Source organism: Acomys minous, assembly GCF_964271855.1.
Source record: "Acomys minous genome assembly, chromosome: 2".
In the NCBI taxonomy this organism is placed as follows: Eukaryota; Metazoa; Chordata; class Mammalia; order Rodentia; family Muridae; genus Acomys; species Acomys minous.
Window position 1 is genome coordinate 48,069,760 of NC_140484.1, and position 22,183 is coordinate 48,091,942.

Consider the following 22,183-nt stretch of genomic DNA (forward strand, 5'->3'; position numbering starts at 1 on the left):
GGAGCACAGTTTAGTTTAGAGGAAAAGTAACATGTGGCCAGCAGTGGATGTACCTGGAAGGTCTGGGGTGCTGTGGAGTGCCTAGCCCAGGGCTGAGTGGCACACAGTCAGCCTTCATCTCTGCAGCTCTGAGGAGCGGACAGATCCACAGTGTTGAGGAGCAAGCTCAGCAGGAGGGGAGTGAGGACCCCTCAGTGTAGAGTAGTCAGGCTTGAGGTCATCCCACCCTGCCCCTTGGTGTGCATATCAGGCATCTAAGACCCAGAGAGACAGGTGTCCTGCAGCTGGTCAGTAGCAGAGCTAGAGAAGTCAGGAGACCAATCTTCCCATGGCAGATGGCCAAGTGCTCACCTCAGACATCCAGGGGAAGCCTGGAGTGGCCCCTCCCTAACAGCAGCACAACCCCCAACCCCCCCCCCCCCAGGACTTTAGAGTGAGTAGAAGGAAGCCTCAATGTTCCCTGGTAGATGGTGAGTACCTCACAGGGCTGTCTAGGAATGCCTGAGAGATCCTAGTCCAGGCCTGCTGCAGGTGTGCCATGCAGAGGGCAGGGAGTGGAGCCGTGGAGGAGGGAACTAGGCTTGCCTGGGCCTGTGAAGGGCATACTCTCCTGCCCTCTGCACAGGGTCAGGGCTGCTGAGAGAAGCTAGTGTCATGTGTGGTCATAGAGGTCATGTGTGCGTAAAGCATGGTCCTATTAGACACAGACAGGCGAGGGGTAGGTCCTATCAGAGTGATTTTCATCAGCCTTTATGTTATTGCTAAGGAACTATACTTGAATGCCATTCTTTAAAAAAAAAAATTGGCAGCATTTACATAAATGCCTGTATGTCCGAGCCTGGCACTCTAGGCTGGGCAGCTGGAGCTGAGCAGTATTCGGCTTTGTGTGGTGCCTTAGAGGTCTGAGCTTGTAACCTGTGGCTTGTTTCTTCTGACTTGCCAGGCACTCAAGGGTGAGACCCAGGCAGACAGAGCCAGTTGCCATGCGTTTGTTCCCACGCCACCCTCTCTTGATAGGTTCAAGGCAGCGAAAGGTGGGGGAGACCCAGAACCCACAGCTAGCAGGGCCTGCTTCTGTCCATTTCCTTCACCCAAGGCCCTGGGCCAGTTCGAAACCAGAGAGGCCGCCAACTGTGGAATGGTACATCTTCTCAAGTGTATTGCAGGGGTCGCTGAGCTGAGGCCCCCGAGAAGCAGGGAAAACTTGAGACCTGGGAGGTTCACAGAGCTCTTAGCAGGACCTCCAGGGTCACAGCTGGTGAGACAGGGACAGACAGATGCTTTGTGTGGCCTCTCTGCTGGAAAAGGGTTGCCTGGGCCTTGATTCTGGGTATCTAGAGAAAGAGGAGAGATAATGGCTCGGGTTGGCACCCGTGAGCAAAGGGTAGCATGTGCTGTAGGAGCTCAGTGGAGAGACGAGGCCTGGGAGGTGGGGGGAGGGTCAACAGCTAAGATGGTAAAGGCCCAGAACCCATAACAGGGTCCCCAGGTTCCTACTGCTGCAGAGGAGTTGCCCGAGGGCAAAGTTGGCCAGTATTGTGAGGTTTCTGGTGAGCCTGCCCTGGGTATTCATTCATGGTCTCACCTTTCTCCTGTTGCCCTGCCACTGCCTCCTGCCTTCCTGGGCCTCGCCTGATAGGATGCCTATTCAGAAATTGCCTACCTCTTTGCTGAATTTTTCCGTGACCTCGACATCGTGCCCTCCGACATCATTGCTGGCCTGGTGCTGCTTAGGCAGCGGCAGCGCGCCAAGCGCAATGCGGTGCTGGATGAGGTGAGCACCCACCCCCCCATCCCCCCTCCCCACCCCCCCAGCTCTCCTGCTGCTGATCCTGTGGCATCCTCTCCCCATTGGCCCCCAGGGCACTGGTTACTGCTTATTGCCCTCCACTGTCATAGCTGAAACCTTCAGCCAGCCGTTCCACTGACTCCCTGGACCACAGGTGGTGGCTTCTGAGGCCAGCCTGGGAGGACGTCCTGATCACTGGGGCTAGATGACCAATGTCAGCCTCCCTCTGAAGTTTGCACTGCCCTCCTCTCCTCATCAACATACCAATTATGGTCTCTGTACATCTCTCACAAAATCCCTTCCCCTCTGGGGTAGCTCAGGATCATCCCCTGGGGTGTGAAGGGGGAAACTAGAAATGCAGGGAAACTGCTGGATATTGCAAGACCTGCGCGGCACGTGCTCCTTCAGACCTCTGAGGCAGGCTGAAACTGAGCTCCCTTCTCATCTTCACATCTGGACCACTGTCCATCTTACCACACCTGTTTTCCAGGCAAACAATGACATCTTGGCTTTCCTGTCTGGGATGCCAGTGACCAGAAACACCAAGTACCTCGACCTCAAGAACTCGGTGAGTGGCAAGTCTCCTCCTCTCCGCAGTGCCTCTCTCTGCCACCTCCTCACAATTGCATGGTGAGCTGCCCCCACCACTCCTGCTCAAGTGTCCTGGGAGTCTCCTCTCAGATGAGGCCCTCAAGACCCCTCACGTCATGCTGCTTCTATAAGCAGGACCCTGAACCTCTTAGCCAAGCTCCAAAACATGTAACCCTGGCTTCTGGAGATGGCACAGTGCCTCAGGGGGATGAGTTGTGACATTACTGCTGCTGCTGCCCTGATAGGCAGTAGGGTGTGGCATTGCCATTTAAAATCCTTTTTAGCCATAGAAATTCTCCTCAGGCACCTTTTATAGAAAGCCCATGTGTCACAGAGAAAGTGGGTCTATGGTATGAAGTCCCAGTCCGGGCCAGTGTGGCCCAGGGTGGAACCACAGCTGGTAGCAGGAACAGTCAGCCTGGCCCAGGGAAAAGCATTTAGGTACATTCCAGCTCGATTGCCTCTCTCTGCAACCCGGAGCAAGCCTGTTATCCTCAAAGCCTATAGGACAGATGTAAAATGCCCCAGGCACACCTTGTACCTAGAGCTGGAAGCAAGAGGAAGTGACCCATCCTAAATCCAGTCCAGCAAGGTGCTGGAAACTCGGTGCCAATCCAAACAGGTCTGGAGAGGTTTCAGCCCTTGGGGATCTGTGTCTTTAGAAAAGCCCCAGGTGTCTGGCTCTCCAAAGCAGACATCATTTTATGTCACCAGCCACATACATATATAGCAGGTGCTGCTAGCCAGATGCCTGCCACTCACTAGGGCTCTTACCGGCCCCTGGGGGGAAGGTGCAGAGTCCACACCTGCCAGTGGATGCCAGTGCCCAGCCTCCCTGTCCTGTCACCCAGGGTAATTGCCTCTGCAGCTACTGCCTCCTTCCTGCGTTCCTGAAGAACAGGCAGAGGGTGCTGATTGAGGCCTACCTGTTTTACTTCCCAAGATGACTAATCACTCTCCTTAACTTTTACAAGGTGACTAATGCCCTCTAAGTGCCGCCTGATGCCCAGGGGCTGGGGACTGACTGGCAGGCTTTGCTGGGACACTGCCATCCTGCCTCTGGACAGCTTGTAGCACTGACACCAACCATCAAGAGCAGCTGTTGGGCGGCAGACTCCTGGGTTTCAAACTGGCGCCTTTCTCTAGCGTGATCTCAATCTCAGGGAGACAGCCTCCCCCAGCCTCAGGAGCCTGGGACACCATGAGTCAAGCCTGAGAGGAAAGCCAGAGACATTTGGTGATGGGTTTTCATGCCCAGTATGGCTCGTCTGGTTGTCCATAGCTAGACTTCACAGGGTTAAGTTCCCTAGGGCCTGATTGCTGAGATGAGGTGACTATCACTCATACCCCATGCTCCCTTTCTTCTTGGGTAAACAAGCCTGTGCTCTGAGTGACTTTCTGTCCCCCAACTCATGAGTTCTGAGGCTGTAGTGATAGGCTAGGTCTCATGACTATGCTGGCCTGGGCACAGGGAGATAATTGGGCAAATGTAATCAATGCCTGCAGGGGCCGCCCTTCCTCCACCTTGGGGCCCAGCCGCTGTCCCCCACTGGAGAAGGTAGGCAGGCTCCCACCTCAGGGACTGGCGGTGGCTGAGGTAGCATCAAGACCAGCAGAGGTCACCGCCCTCTGCATCCTGTCTTCCAGCACGAGATGCTACGCTACAAAGAAGTCTGCTACTACATGCTCTTTGCCCTGGCTGCCTACGGCTGGCCCATGTACCTGATGAGGAAGCCCACCTGTGGCCTCTGCCAGCTGGCTCGGTCCTGCTCGTGAGTACTCAGCCAGTCCCCAGCCATGTGAGCATAGGGTGGAGGGGGTGGAGATGCAGTGATGAGCTTGTGCCCCCTTCCCCCAGGGCTTCGAAGCTGCTGTCCTGCCCTCACCTCCTCTGGGTCCACGCAGCTTCTCTGCCATACTGTCACTGGGCCACTGGCTTCCTCCCTGGACTGGAATTACACAGTTCTGGGTTTGAATGCAGACTTTGAGTTGCTGCCTTGGACAAGCCAGTGGATGTCTGTGAGCCCCAGTTTCTGCATCTGTGAAATGGGACGTTGATACATCTGTTTTTGAGATGTGATGCTGTCTACGCTGCTGATTGCCCAGTCTTCTTTGGGCCCATCCTCTGCTACCTGCAGCCATCCCCTTCTGCCCACATCTCCCTTCTCTTGGCTTCCACCCTGTGTGCTGCCATTTTAGGAGAAAGAACTTTCTTGGGAAGTAGGCCCACTCCATGGAAATCTCTAGAAATGCACCAAGAAGGCACTTTGGTACAAGGCTCTGAGCAGAGAAAGAAAAGTCTAGACCCAGATCTGACCTGTAGCTGGCTCCGCCCTCAGCCCCCCCCCCCCCCGTGGCAGAGGGTGGGGCTCTGTGCCTCTTAAGTGGGACAGAGAAGGGCTTTGGAAGGACCCTGTCCTTCTGTGGTGTCTCCGCCCTTAGTCTACGACAGGCAGAAGCAGGACAGTTCCCTGGGCTCCTGTTCCAGAAAAGCTGACCTGATGGGCCAGTGCTTTGTCCTCCATGCCCCCTCCCCAGGGACAGCAGTATCCATGCCTGCTCTACAGTGCTTCCACCTTGAGAAAGCTGGTGGCTCTTGGGACCTTGTTCTCACTATCCCCAGCAGCTGATCAGAGAGGACCAGGTCACTGCGTGCTCCTCCCACCTCTGCCATATGTACATGCCTGCCACTTCCCCCTGCACTCCTGGGACACTTAGTCTGGATGGAGAGATTCTCAAGATAAGCCTGGGCCAAGAGCCCCTAGACCTGTGCTTAGGTGGGCCCTGCTCCACTTGCCAGGAGCCTGTTTCCCTGGTTCTAGCGCGAGCTATCAGCCCAAAAGACAGCTCAGAATCACAGAGCCACTGACAGTAGGGCTCTGAGTGCTTTGGGGACAGTGGGAATATCAGCACCTGCATGATCCAGTACTGAAATGGCAGAAGACAGAGTCCTTAGCCTTGGTGGGGCACAATCAGGTCCCCTTGTGGAAGAACAAGCTTAGGATGGGGGTGGAGACAAAGCCCTAAGGCATGGGGATAATTGGAGAGAGGTGGCTGGGCACCGTTGCTAGCATCTGCTGTCTGCCTGCTGCCTGTCACTTACACTGGCTCTCAGATCCTGAGCTTTAGTAGTCTGCCGCAGCAGGTGACACATCACCACCTCGTAAGGGCCTGTTTTTTGTGGAGAGTGGAGCAGGACAAGGGGTGTGGCATAAGGGACGGGCTGGGGTCTGAGAGCGTTAGGAAGCAGCGCTCAGTGCAGGCTCTGACAGGAGGAAGCTGAGGCTTAGCTGGACCAAAGCTGCAGAATCAGAAAGTGACACATACCAGGAAGGATTTGAACCCAAGTCCTGCCTCTCCTCTACCTCATTAGAGCCTTCTGCTCAGCTGAGAGAAGAGGGGAGCTTCCTGAAGGCTTGAAGGTAGGAGCTCAGACCTTGAACCAAGCCTACCACCACTTGACCTGATAGTGGCTTCGCCAGGCTCAGCTCTGGGATGAGCGTCCTGTGTATTATATCCTGTGTCTGGGGCAGTCCCTGCTCCCAAGTGCAGGCATTTCCAGGTCCTGGCTTGACTCTTGGATTTCTCAATAAGGCCTCTCCCTGTTGGGAAGTCACAGTCCCACAGGCGCTGCTCTGAGAAGAAAACACCTCACACTGAATGTCAATTCAAGACAGCTGGCAGCCTTGTCACTCTTGCTCCCAGCTCCTGGCACCCAATCTGTTGGGTGCTGGCTCCCTCTGGTGGCTTGAGAAGCAGATGCATTTTTCTCCAACCCTTCCCCCCCCCCCCCCCCCATCCTATCCCTGCATACTCCCAGCAGAATAACCAGTTCTGCCCGGGATCACCTGCCCTGGGGAGCCTCCTGTATACCTGACCAGCTTAGTGCTGGGGAACACATCTGTAACCAGCACCGAGCAGACCCTGCCCTGTGTGGCTCCTGTCATAGTGGTACACAGATGAGGGACGGAGCACATGAGGCAGGTCAGAGCACATGGATGCTTTGGAGGGGCGCAGCTAAGTGCTGGGCCAGGGGGTCAGCTCAGGACTGGCCCTGTCAGAGAGATAGCTGGGGCAGACCTCACTGTAGGATCACGTTTGGATGGAGACTAAAGGGTATGGGAGATAAACGGTCATAGAATCTGCTGAGGGAGCTGTTGAGGCTGAGGAAGAAAAGGCAAGAGTGGTGTAATTGAGGGGAGTACATGGATGTCAGTCACATGGGGCAGAGCCTGGAAAGGACTCAGACCTTTGTGCTGGAAAGGAGGGCACCCCTGTGGGATTCTATGAGGAAACGTGATAGTGGCTTGGTGTACCATCAAAGGGTTCCTTCCCCGTGCTGCTGAGTTGGTAGTGAAGGGCCGAGGGTGGACAGGGGAGAGGAGGCCGGTCTGCAGACAGAGAGCACGGGAGAGGACAGTGGGTGAGCCTGGTTTTAAATGTGAAGACAAAGTGGACTGGCCTGGAGCTGCTATCGGCTGGGTCCCCGAGGCTTGACAATACATGCCATGTAGGAGTCTAGTAAGGTGCTTTTGGGGGTCTGCAGTGGCTCTACTGGGGTCCTGAGTGAACTTATGGCAAATACATACAATAGGCTTCTAGAGGGGAGGGAGGTCGAGGACCCCGGAAGCAGAGGACAAGCCGGAGAGGAGGCTAGGCTTGCGAAGAAAGAACAGTGCTGAGGTCTCCAGCCAAGTGGGGAGGATTCACGGGTCACGTGCTGCCTGTAGACCATGTGACAAACTGCCCCATGGTTTGACCACACAGAGGTCATCAGGGCCTAGCAAGCGTGATTCAGGAGACAGGGGCAGGGTGGGGCTGAAGCCACTTCCAGAAAGGTGCTGACCCAGCCTGAGCTTTTTACCACTCCACCTCAGGTGCTGCCTCTGTCCAGCTCGACCCCGATTCGCCCCTGGGGTCACCATTGAGGAAGACAACTGTTGTGGCTGCAACGCCATCGCCATCCGCCGTCACTTCCTGGATGAGAACATGACTGCGGTAGACATTGTCTACACCTCCTGTCATGATGCGGTGAGGGACCGGGCTGGGGCCAGGCAGAGCTGGGACCCGAGCTCCTCTGGAAGCCACTGGGGACCCCGGCAATTCCTCAAGCCAGTGTCCTTGCTGTAGTTTCCAAATCACTTCCAGAGATGGCCTCCTTCATCTGGGTGCCCAAGACCCACACTGTCTCAAGCTGGGTGGGGAATGGATGCCAGCCTCCTCCAGTATTAGGGCTCCCAGCCCAGCCTTAAGGAGATGGAAGAAACAGGGGGCACTGGAGAATGGCAGCGAGCCATTTGGACTAAGTACAGGGCTACCTGAGGCAGAGTGGAGTGGAAGGGCTAGGGACCAGTGAATCCTCGGAGCCCCCCAGGAGCCCTGCCTTTGGCAGGTGTTAGGCACCCTGTGGCCCATGAGGAGTTTCACTGACATCCCCTAAGTCTGGCCTCATTCGCGAGTCACTTAGGCTCACAACCTCATTACTCCTAGGTCTATGAAACTCCCTTCTATGTAGCCGTGGACCATGACAAGAAGAAAGTGGTGATCAGTATCAGGGGAACCCTGTCCCCCAAGGTAAGCTTCCCATGGCTTCTCCACAGGCCCTTGCCTGTCCTCCTCAGCCAACCCTTACCTGCCTTTTCCCCCACCGCACAGGATGCCCTGACTGACTTGACAGGTGATGCTGAGCGCCTCCCTGTGGAGGGACACCGAGGCACCTGGCTGGGCCACAAGGTATCAACCTCAACATCCTGAGGTCCCCTCATCCTTACCCCCCAACCCCCGACCCCTGACAGCACTCAGGTGCCTGCGGTTGGCAGTATGATCTCCCCTTAGCACAGATCAGCCAGAAGGGTGTGGTTTCGTCTGCCTGCCCACTAAGGCCTGGGGATCTCCAGCTGTCCCTAGAAGCATCTGGGCAGGCAGCTGGGGAGATGCCACGCCTGTTTCTATCAGACAGACTTACTTCCCTCTGAACCTCCATTTTCCCACTTGGAGAAATGCAAATGAAAATGCAGCCGAAGAAGTACCCACAGCCTGTTTGTTGAGGGATGGAAAGGGGCATTGGCTGAGATCACTGGCTGTTCTGGTCCCTGAGGCTTCCCACAGCCCTGCTCTGTTCCTCCCACCCAGGGCATGGTACTCTCAGCTGAGTACATCAAGAAGAAGCTGGAGCAGGAGATGGTCCTGTCCCAGGCCTTTGGACGAGACCTGGTGAGTTTTCCATGACATCCCATGCTGGAGAAGAGGGATGGATGATGGGACCCCCCCTCCCCAAACACTAGCTCCTGTCCCTCCCTCCCACATCCTCAGCTCCTTCTAGCTGGCTTCACATTGCCCTACCTGACCTCCCAGACCCTCTCCTCTCCAAGTGTCCTTTCTTGGTACCCCACACCCCAGTTACCAAATGTGTACTCTGCCAGCCTCGTAGTCAGGAGCACTTGTTGCAAGAACTTTTATAGGCTAGTGACAAAACCGGCTACAAGCAGGGAGACCTGAGCTGGATGGTAGCCCGAGTCAGCCCAGCCACTACTCCTTGTGTGGGTAGCTCCTGTGGGTGCTGCCAGCTGCCATTCCCAGGTCTCACAGAATCTAGGCTAGTGGATAGAGCAGAGAGATGAAGACAGGTAACCAAATGATTGTAAGTATAATCACCAGAGTGGCCATAGTGCAGTGCCTAGGAGGGAGGGAGCTGTTTCTGGAAAATCAGGGAGGGCTTCCTCAAGGAGGGAATTTCTGAGGAGGGCTTCAGAGGATGAGTAGGAGCTTGTGAAAACAGTCTCACTAAGCCTTTGCTCCGTAAGGACCTAGCTTGGCTCTTCCTCATCCCTAGCGTCCATGCAGGACAGAATGATCCCAGGACTCTTCCCAGTATCAGCTGGGAAACTGAGGCAGGGCTCTCAGGCATCTCTTGGTCCCCAGGGCCGTGGAACCAAACACTATGGCCTGATTGTGGTAGGCCACTCCTTGGGCGCTGGCACAGCTGCCATCCTCTCCTTCCTCCTGCGCCCCCAGTACCCGACCCTCAAGTGCTTCGCCTACTCCCCGCCAGGAGGCCTGCTGAGGTAAGCAAGTTGGGGGCCTCAGAGATGCCTGGAGCAACTGGGACCCTTGAAAGCCAAGGGCTGACTTAGGCTGGGTGGGACTTGGAGCTGGTGGCTGGGCTGGGTAGCCCAGCTTCTGTTCAGGAGGCACCTGGGAATGGCATAGGACAGGACTGTGGTAGTGGGATGGGGGCTTTCTAACATGCCAAGTAGAACCCCCCCAAAGTCTTGTGGTAAAACACAGGCAGGAAGGGCAAAAGTAGAAGCGCAGAGTGGGGCCACTCCTGCCAAGGCCCTGCTCTGGGCCTGAGCCCCTTCCTTTGACTTCTCTTGTAGTGAGGACGCTATGGAGTACTCCAAAGAGTTTGTGACTGCTGTGGTTCTGGGCAAAGACCTTGTTCCCAGGTAAGTCCACCTCTCTTGCTACAGTCTCCTAGCAGGACCTCACCCCACACCTCAGTGCTCACATGTCTCCTTCAGCCCCCTCACCCTCTCCCTACAGACGCCAGTGCCCCCCCCCTTCCTGCTTTTAGTGGCCCTAGGGTGAGAAGACAGACAGTTGTAGGTACCTTACCTTTCTGAGTGGCCCCTCTGACCTGCACGCTTGCCTGCACATCATGACCCAGGTGGATCTGTCTTCTCGTTCCTAGGGGCCAGGTGCCCACACTGGCCCTTCTCCTTCCCCCGTCACTGCCCCTGACTGCCCCAAGCTGATGTTCATCCCCTTCCACAGGATTGGCCTTTCCCAGCTGGAAGGTTTCCGTCGGCAGCTTCTGGATGTCCTGCAGCGAAGCACCAAGCCCAAAGTGAGCTCCCACCAGCTCCCCGACCACTCGGGAGTCCTGGCTGTCCCTCGTGTTGTTCCTCACTGATCCCAGGGACAAAGTGCAAGAGGCCACGGCTGTGTCATGGGTGATTCCAGCTGTCAGACCCTCAGTGTCCAAGCTTAACCCATCCAGCCTAAAGCCCAGGGTGGAAGGGGCTTTGCTCACATACTAAGCTGTCATGGGGAGCTGAGGTGCTTCTCCTACATGGAGCTGATAGGAAAAGGCAATTCTTGAGGCGTGGTGCTTTGAGCAGGCAGAAAAAAAGACCTGTTGAGGTGGCCCAGGCTCAAGGAAGGTCTGACACATACAGGGTCTTTTTTTTTTTTTTTTTTTTTTTTTTTTTTTGGTCTTTTGAGACTGGGTTTCTCTGTGTTATCTTGGATGTCCTGAACTCACTTTGTAGACCAGGCTGTCCTTGAACTCAGTGATCCGCCTGCCTCTGCCTCCTAAGTGCTGAGATTAAAGGTGTGCGACACCACGCCTGGTGTATTGGGGGGCTCCTTTCTATGCAGAGACCTTCATTGCCAGGCAGGTGGGATGAGGCAAAGTTTTGTGGCCAAGCATCCTGGGGTAGGCCAAAAGTAGGAGGCCTTCTGTAACTAACTGCTCTGTGAGGTAGCTGGCCTCCCCGAGGTGGATCCTTACCTAGTCTTTCTGCAGCCTACCTGCAGTCTTCCTAGCCTTGGTGACCGTGACTATCTGGCAGAAAGGACCTTGGGTCAGGTGTCAACACAGCTTTATGAGACTGTCTCCATGAAAAGTCTAGTCCTTGGAAGCAGCACCTGTTTCTCACTGGGCCAGGCCCAGGCATTCATCCGATCCAGGACCTGACCCAGTAGGTCCAGCTGGGTCACACTAAAGCCTGTCGTACCTCTGCCTTGCACAGTGACCCAGAGCAGATCCTTCTCCTCACCGAGTGTGTCTCCTACCCACTAGATGAGGGCTTGACTAGTCTTCCAGTGCCTTACCGGCTCTGAAATGCAACAGTTTGGTGTCATCTGTCTTTGGCATCTTATTGGCCACCTGGCCACCATACACCTCAGCCTCTTCAGGTGGGCACACACCTTTAATGCTCCAGCCACTGCCCCCATCTCCAGCCCTCTCCTCTCATCTGTGGAGCCCTTCCTTGCAAGCACCCCTGATCCTACCCACCCAGCCAGAGCTGCTCAACTCTGCTCCCCTTTCTCCCTGGCCCTATACAGTGGCGGATCATCGTTGGGGCCACCAAGTGTATCCCCAAGTCAGAGCTGCCTGAGGATCAGGTGGAGGTGACCACCCTGGCCAGCACACGGCTCTGGACCCACCCCAGTGATTTAACCATTGCCCTTTCGGCTAGCACCCCACTCTACCCACCTGGCCGCATCATCCACGTGGTCCATAACCATCCTGCAGAACAGTGCTGGTAGGTGCTGTGGAGGTCTGGCACACCCCTGCGGATGTGGGTCCAGGGAAAGGGTTGCTGAGGGCTGGAGCAGCCTCTGCTCAGATAACCACTCACAATAGGGGCAGAGATAGAGATCACAGTGCAGGACCCACATAGAGGGGTTCCCTCAGCTGCTAGTCATAGAAAGGGGACCAAAGACCCAGTCCACAGCTCTCTCCAGCCGGACTTTATGATGCTGTGTCTCCCTGAAGGAGCCTAGTCCTTGGAAGCAGCATCTGCCCCTCACAGGGCCAGGCCAGGGAATTCAACAGATCCAGAAGCAGCTATCAGGGACCTGACTCAAAGATGGCCAAGCGTGGCAGGTCCAGCTGGGTCAAACGGAGGCCTGTTCAACCTTTGATTTGCACCCCACTGCCAGCCTTTTACTGGTGCCTCCCAAAGCAGCTCTCCCTATTCTTGGTGCATTTATTTAGTAGTGGCTGACCTGTTACAGCCACCTGGCTCTGGGCCAGCTCATACCTCAGTGTCCCTGCAGACCCGTGTGGCCAAGACTGGGCCTACGGCAAGAGCAAGAACACTGCTAGAAAGTAGAGCTCCTGCTTCATACGCTTAGAGCCCTGGGTCCTTGGCCCCCTTTCTTAACAGAGGCTGCCCTCCTGACAGCAAGCTAGGGAGCTGAGCCCCGCCCAGGGGTAGCTAAGCCCCGCCCAGGGGTAGCAGCTGCAGCCTAGAACAAAAGCAGATGGGAGGCCTTGCAGGGACGGAAGCTAAGGCTCCAGTGAGCCTTTCATAGGCTTTGAGCAAAGCAGCCAGACCTGGGAATACGCACGCACCTGCTGCCTGAGGTAGACAGGGGCCTCCAGATCAGCCTCTAGACCCCTCCACAAGTGTACAGAGCAGGGTCCCCTGACCCCCTTCTTCCTACCCGTGTCCCTCTCAGCTGCTGTGAGCAGGAGGAGCCCACATACTTCGCCATCTGGGGCGACAACAAAGCCTTTAATGAGGTGATCATCTCACCAGCCATGCTCCATGAGCACCTGCCCTACGTGGTCATGGAGGGGCTCAACAAGGTGAGTGCCCTGTAGATCGGGTCCCTTCTGAAAGCCAGGGGCCTGAGACTCAGACGCTAGCCAGTCCAGCCACAGTCCCCAGCTGGGCTCGGTCAGAAAGACCTGCAATCTTTCCACTCCACACTCTTGGCTCTTTTCCCATGCCACGTTGCCCCATGGTAGGAAGGAGGGAATTTAGAAGATTTCTAGGGGCCTGTCCCTGAGAAAGGCTGAACAGAGAGGCCATGACCAGATATGCAGTCAAGAAGGGATAGCATCTACCTTCGTGAGCCACTGAAGGCCTGAAAAGAAAAGAATGCTCTAACTTGCCTGCTCTAGAGACAAGCATCCCATGCCAAGCCCCCATCCTTCCACAAGGAGGAAAGATGACCCACTGAACCCTCTCAGGCTGTTGTGGACTCTGGGAAGCCACAGGTCCGGGCTGGCCACCCCTCTACCACCAGGCCCCTCCATCCTGTCCCCAGGTGCTGGAGAATTACAACAAGGGAAAGACAGCACTGCTCTCTGCTGCAAAGGTCATGGTGAGCCCCACTGAGGTAGACCTCACTCCCGAGCTCATCTTCCAGCAGCAGCCGCTGCCCACAGGGCCTCCTCTGCCCACCGGCCTGGCCGTGGAGCTGCCTGCCACAGACCATCGCAACAGCAGTGTCAGGTGAGGCTTGCATCTCCACTCTGCCCCAAGGGAGCGTGGGTCCAGCATCTGCGTAGTCGCATGCGTGTACATCCACGTGTTCTGCGTGCCTGTCGGGCCCATGCATAGTTCCAAAGCTGTGTCCACGTGCGCAGTGTGGGAGTCAAACTCTGCTCAGGGTCTCACTTGACTGTAGCTGTCTCCCCACCTCACCATCAGTGTCTCGGGATTTCCCAGGTAGGATAAGAGGTTTCAGAGCACACAAAGACCTACACACACCAGACCCAAGCACCAGTTGCCCATTCCCACTTAGATCCAAACGGATATTACACCCAGGTGCTTACACAACTGTGCATATATTTTGGAGCTTATGACAAACCTTTTTTTTTCTCCTTTATTAATTTATTCTTGTTACATCTCAATGGTTATCCCATACCTTGTATCCTCCCATTCTTCCCTCCCTCCCATTTTCCCCTTATTCCCCTCCCCTATGACTGTTCCTGAGGGGGATTACCTCCCCCTGTATATGCTCATAGGGTATCAAGTCTCTTCTTGGTAACCTGCTGTCTTTCCTCTGAGTGACACCAGGTCTCCCCCTCCAGGGGACATGGTCAAAGGTGAGGCACCAGAGTATGTGAGAAAGTAATATCCCACTCTCCACTCTACTGTGGAGAGTGTTCTGTCCATTGGCTAGATCTGGGTAGGGGTTTAAGGTTTACCACCTGTATTGTCCTTGGCTGGTGCCTTAGTTTGAGCGGGACCCCTGTGCCCAAATCTGCCTATCATAATGTTCTACTTCTAGGCTTCTAGGACCCTCTGGATCCTTCTACTTTGCCATTCTCCTTATGACAAACCTTACTCATACGTACACAGGACACTCCACACAGGACACACACCAAGGCAAGCAGTGGGCACACTTAGAAGAGAAGTAGACATGTAAACGAATGGCCGTATCTGTGCCAGGCCCACTGTACACAGGTGCATGTGGTCCAGCTGCACGCTCGTACCAAGGCATACACCTGCACTCACAGAAGCTCGCACACATCAGCATGGGTTCTAGAGCAGTGGTTCTTACAGGGGAAGGTTGTCCTGCCCTTTTGGGACCCTGACTCCCTGACCATGTGTTCTTGCTTATAAATCTAGCTGTTGGGAAGAAGGGATCCCCTAGACACCTCTCCTGTGTGTTTGCTGTGGCGGCCTCATGTCTGCCCTTGGCTACTGTGCATGAGGCCACCACACATTCCCAAACCCCCTTCCTTCTCCACAGAGCAAGGGGCTCCAGAGTTTGCTGCCACTGCCAGCGCAGGGCTGTATCATGTGAGATGGGGGGGGGGAGCCCTGGGATGAAGAAGGGATAGACTAGGCACTGGCTTACCTGAGAGTGGGGTGGGGATGGAGGGCAGAATCCTTCTTTCCTTCCTCCCTGCCCTTTCCTTCCCTGTCTCTCTGTCCTTCCTGCTGTGGCCTCTTGGGTGAGCCAGAGCAGCCAATATCTCGGTGCCTAAATCTTTTGTTAGCTGGTGGGTATGGATGCACAGGACCAGAGTCCTCAGGAATCTTAATGCTATTGGTGGGGGGTCTTAAGCCTTTTGGGGGGACTCCATTTCTGTCAACCTAGCATCAGCCTTTTGTTTTCTATCTTAGTTTCTTATGAGTTGGTTTTATTTCACCTTATTTTAGATGCATTTTATTATGTGCCTGTGTGTTTGAGTCCGTGTGAGTGTCTGTACACATATGTGTGGGCGCCCATGGAGGCCAGAAGAGGGCATTGAGTCCCCTGGGGCTAGAATTACTGGGGATTATGCGCTGTCTGGTGTGGGTGGTAGGATCTGAACTCATGTCCCCTTCACAGGAAGTACTTGTAACCTCTGGGCTGTGTCTCCAGCCCTGTGGGTTGGATTTTATTTTCATTTATTTTTAATTTTATTTTTTATGTGTATGAGTGGTTTGCCTGCATGCATGCCTGTGCTCTGAGTTAGAAGAGGATGTTGGATCTTCTGGACGTGGAGTTCCAGACGGTTGTGAGCTACCATGTAGGTGCTGGGACTGAAACTCAAGTCCTCTGGCAGAACTGCCAGTGCGTTTTACAGCACTGAGCCATCCCTCCAGACTCTGAGTTGGTTTTCAAAAGTCAGGATTCCCTACCCCAAACCATTCGGCAAGGACTGAATTGATTGTGTCCCTGTCCCCACTTCCTTCTAGCTTGGGGAGTAGGGGCTGGTCTCTTTTGCCTTCTGAGTCTTATCCTTTTCTTACGCCACCCTTCCTCTGTAGGAGCAAGTGTCAGTCGGAGATGAGCCTGGAGGGCTTCTCTGAGGGGCGACTGCTGTCCCCAGTGGCTGCTGCATCAGCAGCCCGCCAAGACCCTGTAGAGCTGTTACTGCTGTCCACCCAGGAGCGGCTGGCGGCAGAGCTGCAATCCCGGCGGGCACCACTGGCCACCATGGAGAGCCTCTCAGACACGGAATCCCTGTACAGCTTTGACTCTCGCCGCTCCTCAGGCTTCCGCAGCATCCGAGGCTCGCCCAGCCTCCACGCAGTACTGGAGCGTGATGAGGGCCACCTCTTCTACATCGATCCGGCCATTCCAGAGGAGAACCCGTCCCTCAGCTCACGCACAGAGCTGCTGGCAGCCGACAGCCTGTCCAAGCACTCGCAGGACACCCAGCCCCTGGAGGCAGCTCTGGGCAGCGGGGGTGTCACTCCTGAGCGACCACCAAGTACAACCAACGAGGAAGAGGAGGCAGCAGGTGGCGAGGGTAGTGGGGTGGCCCCGAGGGGAGAGCTAGCACTGCACAATGGGCGCCTGGGGGATTCACCCAGCCCTCAAGTGCTAGAATTCGCCGAGTTCATCGACAGCCTCTTCAACCTGGACAGCAAGAGCAGCTCCTTCCAGGACCTCTACTGCATGGTGGTGTCCGAAAGCCCCACTAGTGACTATGCTGAGGGCCCCAAGTCTCCCAGCCAACAGGAAATCTTGCTTCGGGCTCAGTTTGAGCCCAATCTGGTACCCAAGCCCCCACGCCTCTTCGCAGGATCTGCTGAGCCCTCCTCTGGCATCTCACTCTCGCCCTCCTTCCCACTCAGCTCCTCAGGGGAGCTCATGGACCTGACACCCACGGGCCTCAGCAGCCAGGAGTGTCTGGCCACAGACAAGATCCGGACTTCCACCCCGACAGACCACGGGGCCAGTCCTGCCAAGCAGGATGATCTGGTCATCTCAGCACGCTAGCAACTGGCAGTGGCTGCTGGCTCCTCCCTGACCAGAACTCAAGGCCCCGTGGGTACCTAGTGCCATTCGGGGGCCCAGTAGCTTTGAGGAGAGCCTCCCAGAGGCCAAGCGGTCTCAGGCCCTGGAGCACTGCTGCTGAGCAGGGGGTCTGCATCCCTACCTCAGCCTAGGACACCCAGAACCAAGATGTCTGGGGGAAAGCAGGGGTGGCTTTGGTACAGGGAGGAGCTTTCAGGTTGGATGGTCAATCCTCAGCCCTCAGCCTGACTCCTCTGTGTGGGCAGCCTGGTATCTCTGTTCTGGGACTGGCACTAGGCAAGCTAAGTTCCCGTCACTGCCCTCCAGCTACTCTCCCAGAGCCGAGGCAGAACGCAGCCCCCTCTCCACATAGTCTCCTATGTCGTTCAAGTTGGCACCTACCCTGGCCACTATCCCCCAGATCTGGTGCCTGCTGGCCAGCCCCCTGGGGTGATCCCCACCAAGGTGGCCCACAGTGCTGTGTATGTTTACAGAATCTGCTGGGCTTGGCTCAGGTTTATCCTGGGCTCGCAAGCCCCCACTCCCAATCATGTGTTGAATTGTCCCCTCTGAGTGGGACCTAAAGACCAGAGGGGCCCAAAGGAGGGTGGGGCCAGGGCTGCCCCTTCTCTGCCTGGTGCCCCTTATCTTCATGGGTCATGGCCACTGGGCCTGCCTGCCCACCTGCCACTCCCTGGCTTCCTGGCTCACCTTCTATCCCCAGGATTCTGGCCATTCAAAGGGTGGTGGACACTCCTATGACATCACTCCTGGCTGCAGAGCCAGGGCCCTGGGGAAAAACAAGGTATCCAAAGCCCTGTCTCCTTGGTGTCCTGCCTGATCCCTTTATGTAACCCCACCATGCCTAGGCAGCTCTGGGCCCTGGGGTCTGAAACCAAACATGCCTCTGCCCACTTGCTTTCTGGGTCTGGGCTCCACCTCCCACTGTGTCCTGCCCATAAGAAGAGGGGCCAAGAGCAGGGTATTGTGGGACCTGGCTGGAAACCCCTGCCCACTGCCAAGGCGAGGGGCCAGGGACTCAGGGGCTCTTCCAGGTTAGCCTGAGGCCTTCCTAGGTTTTCCTATGGTTTGGAGAAGCAGTCCAGGAGGTGGGAACCCAGCCCTTTACCCAGGCTGGGGGGCTGGGGGAGGTTGTGCATGGTAGTGTCAGGTGTGTGTGTGTGCATGTGCATGAATGTGCACCACTCCTGAGGAAAGGGGCTGCAGAGGGCTGCCCGCCTTCCCCACCTTGCCTGCCTTCTGCTTCTCCTAACCTGCCAAGAATATAGCCTGTGAAGTAAAGCTTTGGGACAAGCCGGTCACTGGGGCGTGCAGGCAGGCAGCTGCCCACCCTTGTGCCCTTGTCGCCTTGGAAGCATGGTCCCTTCCACTCTAGCCCCACTCACAGCCTCTCTGGGCTACTTAGGCTCCCCTGACCACCTCATGATCACAGGTACCTGGGCCTGAGCCCTTACTCTAACCCCCACAGCTGGGGTGGCCTGAATAGTTACCCACCCTAACAGATGAAGACAGAGACCTGGGGGCTGGGCCTCCCCCTTACTCTGTGATTTGCCCCTCAACAGAATCCTGGCCCCCCCACCTCCTACCAAGGCACTGCCTCAGTCTAGCACAGAAGTAAGATAAAAATCAGTGGTTCTTAGAATTCAAACCTTAGACAAAAATCTTAAATCAGAGGAATAATCCAGCAAGAAGAGTTGTGGATCTGGCCTTTTAACTCTTCTTCTGCCAGGGCAGGTATGGGGGTCCCCTTTAGGGCGTGCCCCTATGCCCAGGACTGAGCCATCAGGGACATACCCCCCACCCCCAAGGCTGCAGCCATACTGTGTTACAGACTTGGGCCTGGGGCAGGCTTGGTCTCAGCCCTAGACACCCAGGGCCAGCCCACCCCACCCCCGTTCCCTCCTCGCCTGACCCCAGAAGGGTGGGCCTGCTGCACGTTCCCTTCACGCCACATCTTGGGGGGTCTGAGCCACCCCCTTCATTCCAGTTCAGATGGACCCCCACACTGTCCCCCAGGCCCACAGCACAAGCTCTCCCAGCCATGCTCTGGCCTGTCCTCCCAGGGATCTGGGTGACTTCCATATGCAACTAGTAACGAACAGCCAGGCCCCCATAAACCCTCTGCACTCCACGTGCCATTCTCCCATGACCTTTTTGTACTTAATGTATGAAAGATCCACACTAATATTGCTGTAAAAAGGAGAGACAAATTAATATAGCTTATTCTATAAATATATCTGTATATAAAGTTTTCTGTATATTGTATAGAGCTGTGTATAAACTGGATGTAGAAGCACACCTCTGCAACATGTGGTCTCTTTTCATCAGGTGGGGATAATGGAGGCGAGATGGGGACCTGCTGCCAAGTTCACAGCAGGGTAAGAAAACAAGGACCTCTGACCATTCCTAGACCAGCCAGAAAACATAAGGGGGTAACTAGAGGCACCTTGGGATCAAGCCTTTTGTGCCCCCTAAAGACAGAAGGCATGTAGGTCCGAGTAAGAACACTCATTCGGTTAGAACTGTGTGGCTCAAAGTTGGCACAAACATGTAAATGCTAGGCCAGGAAGATATCTTAGCAGGTAAGTCAAGGCACTTGTCACTAAACTGGACCACCTGAGTTTAATTCCCAGAAATCATATGGTAGGTGAGAAATGACTTCCACGAAACCGTCCTTCGATCTCCGCATGCATACACTGTGGCACGTGCACCACCTCCCCACGAAAAATACATAAACAATACAAATTTAAAAATAAAACACAGATGTGGTTCACTAGGTTAGGGAGGGCCCTGTGTTTTTCATTGGCTTCCTGCCGTTGTCAGTACCCAGGCTCAAGACAGTACTGAGTTTCGTCAAGTGGGCATAAGTCCCCATGTATGTGAGTCCTGCCCACGTGAGATGTTCTGGGAAAATGTTTTTGTCTATCACAGTGCCCTTGACACATGGGAGCCCCCTTTTCCCTTCTGGAGAGCTCTGAGACTCAAGAGTAGGTAACCTAGCCAGGTGTGGTGGCACATGCCTTGAATCCCAGCGCAGGAGGCAGAGGCAGGCAGATCGCTGTGAGTTCAAGACCAGCATGGTCTACAAAGCAAGTTCAAGACAATCAGGACTACAAGTGAAACTGTCTTGAAAAACAAAAACAAACAAAGAAAAGAGTGGATAACCTGGCTAGATGTAGAACTAGCAATTGGAAGACCAGGCTGGCTTTATGCCCACCCACCCCTTGGCTTCCCACTCATGCAGTGAGGTAGGGCAGGAATGAGATCCCAGAGGGGGGGCATAGAAGTGTTAAGCCACAGGAAGCTTTGTTGAGGGCTTCTCTGAGGGTGTGTAAACACCTGAGCAGCCACAGAGATCCCAGCCCAGACTGGATCCAGAGCACTGAGTCTGGGGAACGGCAGGAGAGCCCAGGTAGACAGGCAGTGCTGAACATCCTGCCTGCCTCGGGTCCTGAATCTTCCACCCAGCAGGGGGCGCTGTTTCCCCAACTAGTCTCACTGCCTGCAGAGCCTGGTGTAGATGCCCTGGCCCAGCTAAGCCTTGACTCCTTCCTACTCTGACTGCCCCAAAGTCAGTTTGAGCCCACTTGATGAGGAGCTAGGGCTCTTGGCCTTGAATGCTGTCTCCCTATGATGCCTCTGAACAGAACAGGAAACAGCCTGCTCAGGGTTATACAAGAGATACCAAACCCAGAGGTTTGCCCTCCTAGCCTAGGGTTCTCTCACCAGTCTGCAAATGATCCCGGCCCTAAAAGAGCAGAGGCAGAGCAAATGGCCCGAGACGTACTGTGGCTGCTCAGGGTTGTACAGCAGATGGCAACTGTCTCCACAGATGCCAAAGTCTGGTACAGAGGTCCCCCTTGGCTCCTTTACCAGCCCGAGCACCCCCCCCCCACACACACACCTTGTAAGGTAGACTTGGGTCCCAACTTCATCATGGTGCCTGAGCCTCCTCCTTCACTCCAGCCCAGATATGAGAAGCCCTGGGGTGTGGCTGTTCTTTGGCTCTTGTGACCTAGTGGAATAGGAGGGTGACAGGGCCTGAGTCCGCCCTCACCGCCCCCCTGCACCCCCTCCTCCCCGGCCAAGTTGGGCCAGCTCCTGTGAGATTAAAAGGGGCCTGTATCCTGCCTGGTCTAACCTCAGGGCTACCCTGAGTATGAGGGAGATCATTGTCTTGATAATGTGGTGGGTCTTCCATCCTCAGCCCTTAATGATGACCTGACAAGACCAACACTGAGGTCTCCAGCCCACCCTTAGTAGACATTTAGATGTGTGGAGTATGGAGGAACGATCTTTAGGGAGTTGGAGGTCTCAAAGGGATGCTATTTCTCTAGTGTCCTAGGCAACTCTGGCAACTCATCTTTGAAAGTTGCATGGCCTGACTAGAGTTCACTTTGTAGCCAGGCCTGACCCTGAATGGAGGAGGGGCTGGAGTGCAGAATAGCAATTGTCTTAGGGGCGTCTGCAGAGGAGACAAACCTCTGGGTGCATGAGCTGGAAAAGAATGGGCCACTCAGTGCGGCCTCCTCCCTCCCACTCCGTGGGCCCCCCAGGCTGGAAAGAGGGAACTGTGGTCAGTGCCCACAGCTGGGCCTCCAGCAAAATCCCACTCTATATACCTAAGAGAGGCAGCTCTGAGAACCGCCCCCAGAGGGACAAAACCTCATTGTGAGGCACCCGCCAGCCTGGGCATCCCCTCCCCCAAGCCTTCCTCGGAGGGCCACTACAAGCCTGCTGACTGGGCCACATCTGGAGCGCAGGCTCTGGCTGCCCTTCCCCCATGCTGGCCACTGAGAAGGAGGGAGGCAGGCGGGGCAACAGGAGAGCTCATGGGCTCTCACCAGACTACCTGCAAAGCTGGGCTTGTTTCCCTACCTTAGTCTGGTGGCCACTGCCAGAAAGAGCCAAAAGTCCTAGGCTGGCTAGGTTAGTATCTTGCCTTGCTAGCACCCTTCTGGGCTGTTGTTACTGGCGTGTGTGTGTGTGTGTGTGTGTGTGTGTGTGTGTGTGTGTGTGTGTGTATGTTGGTTTCACTTTGTAGCCCCGATTGGCTTTGCACTTGTAATCTTCCTGCCTCATCCTCCTAGGTACTTTGATTACAGGTGTGTATCTCCGTGCTTGGGAGGAAAGCCTTAATATCATCTTTCCCAAGAGATCTCAGCCCAGGGCTCTCGGGGGACCCAGGTATAGACAGGCAGTGCTGAGCATCCTGCCAGCTTCAGGTCCTGAATCTTCCACCCAGCAGGGGGCACTGTTTCCCCAACTAGTCTCACTGTGCCTGCAGAGCCTGGTGTAGATGCCCTGGCCACTACAGTGGTGTAGTGGTACAGTGGAACAGTGGTGCAGTGGTACAGTGGTTGCAGTGGTGCAATAGTGCAGTGGCACAGTGGTGTAGTGGTACAATGGTGCAGTGGTACAGTGGTTGCAGTAATGTAGTGGTACAGTGGTGCAGTGGTTGCAGTGATGTGGTGGTACAGTGGTGCGGTGGCATAGTGGTACAGTGGTGCACTGGTGTAGTGGTATGGTGGTGTAGAGGTACAGTGGTGCAGTGGTTGCAGTGGTGTAGTGGCACAG

The 22,183-nt window shown here is 55.4% G+C and overlaps 1 protein-coding gene across 4 annotated transcripts in view; it reads left to right on the plus strand.

Moving 5' to 3' along the window:
* DAGLA (diacylglycerol lipase alpha) overlaps positions 1-18,904 on the plus strand; it is a 58,494-nt gene extending 39,590 nt beyond the window's left edge. For all 4 annotated transcript variants that reach the window (XM_084758113.1, XM_084758112.1, XM_084758111.1 and 1 more), the window contains exons 7-20: positions 1,640-1,774; positions 2,280-2,357; positions 4,028-4,152; positions 7,258-7,411; positions 7,871-7,954; positions 8,036-8,113; positions 8,513-8,593; positions 9,302-9,444; positions 9,760-9,828; positions 10,157-10,229; positions 11,453-11,652; positions 12,575-12,704; positions 13,169-13,356; positions 15,610-18,904. In XM_084758113.1, coding sequence (XP_084614239.1) covers positions 1,640-1,774; positions 2,280-2,357; positions 4,028-4,152; positions 7,258-7,411; positions 7,871-7,954; positions 8,036-8,113; positions 8,513-8,593; positions 9,302-9,444; positions 9,760-9,828; positions 10,157-10,229; positions 11,453-11,652; positions 12,575-12,704; positions 13,169-13,356; positions 15,610-16,567 — 2,496 coding nt within the window. In that variant the 3' untranslated portion in view covers positions 16,568-18,904. The remainder of the gene's footprint in view (positions 1-1,639; positions 1,775-2,279; positions 2,358-4,027; positions 4,153-7,257; positions 7,412-7,870; positions 7,955-8,035; positions 8,114-8,512; positions 8,594-9,301; positions 9,445-9,759; positions 9,829-10,156; positions 10,230-11,452; positions 11,653-12,574; positions 12,705-13,168; positions 13,357-15,609) is intronic.
* The last annotated feature ends 3,279 nt before the right edge of the window (positions 18,905-22,183 follow it).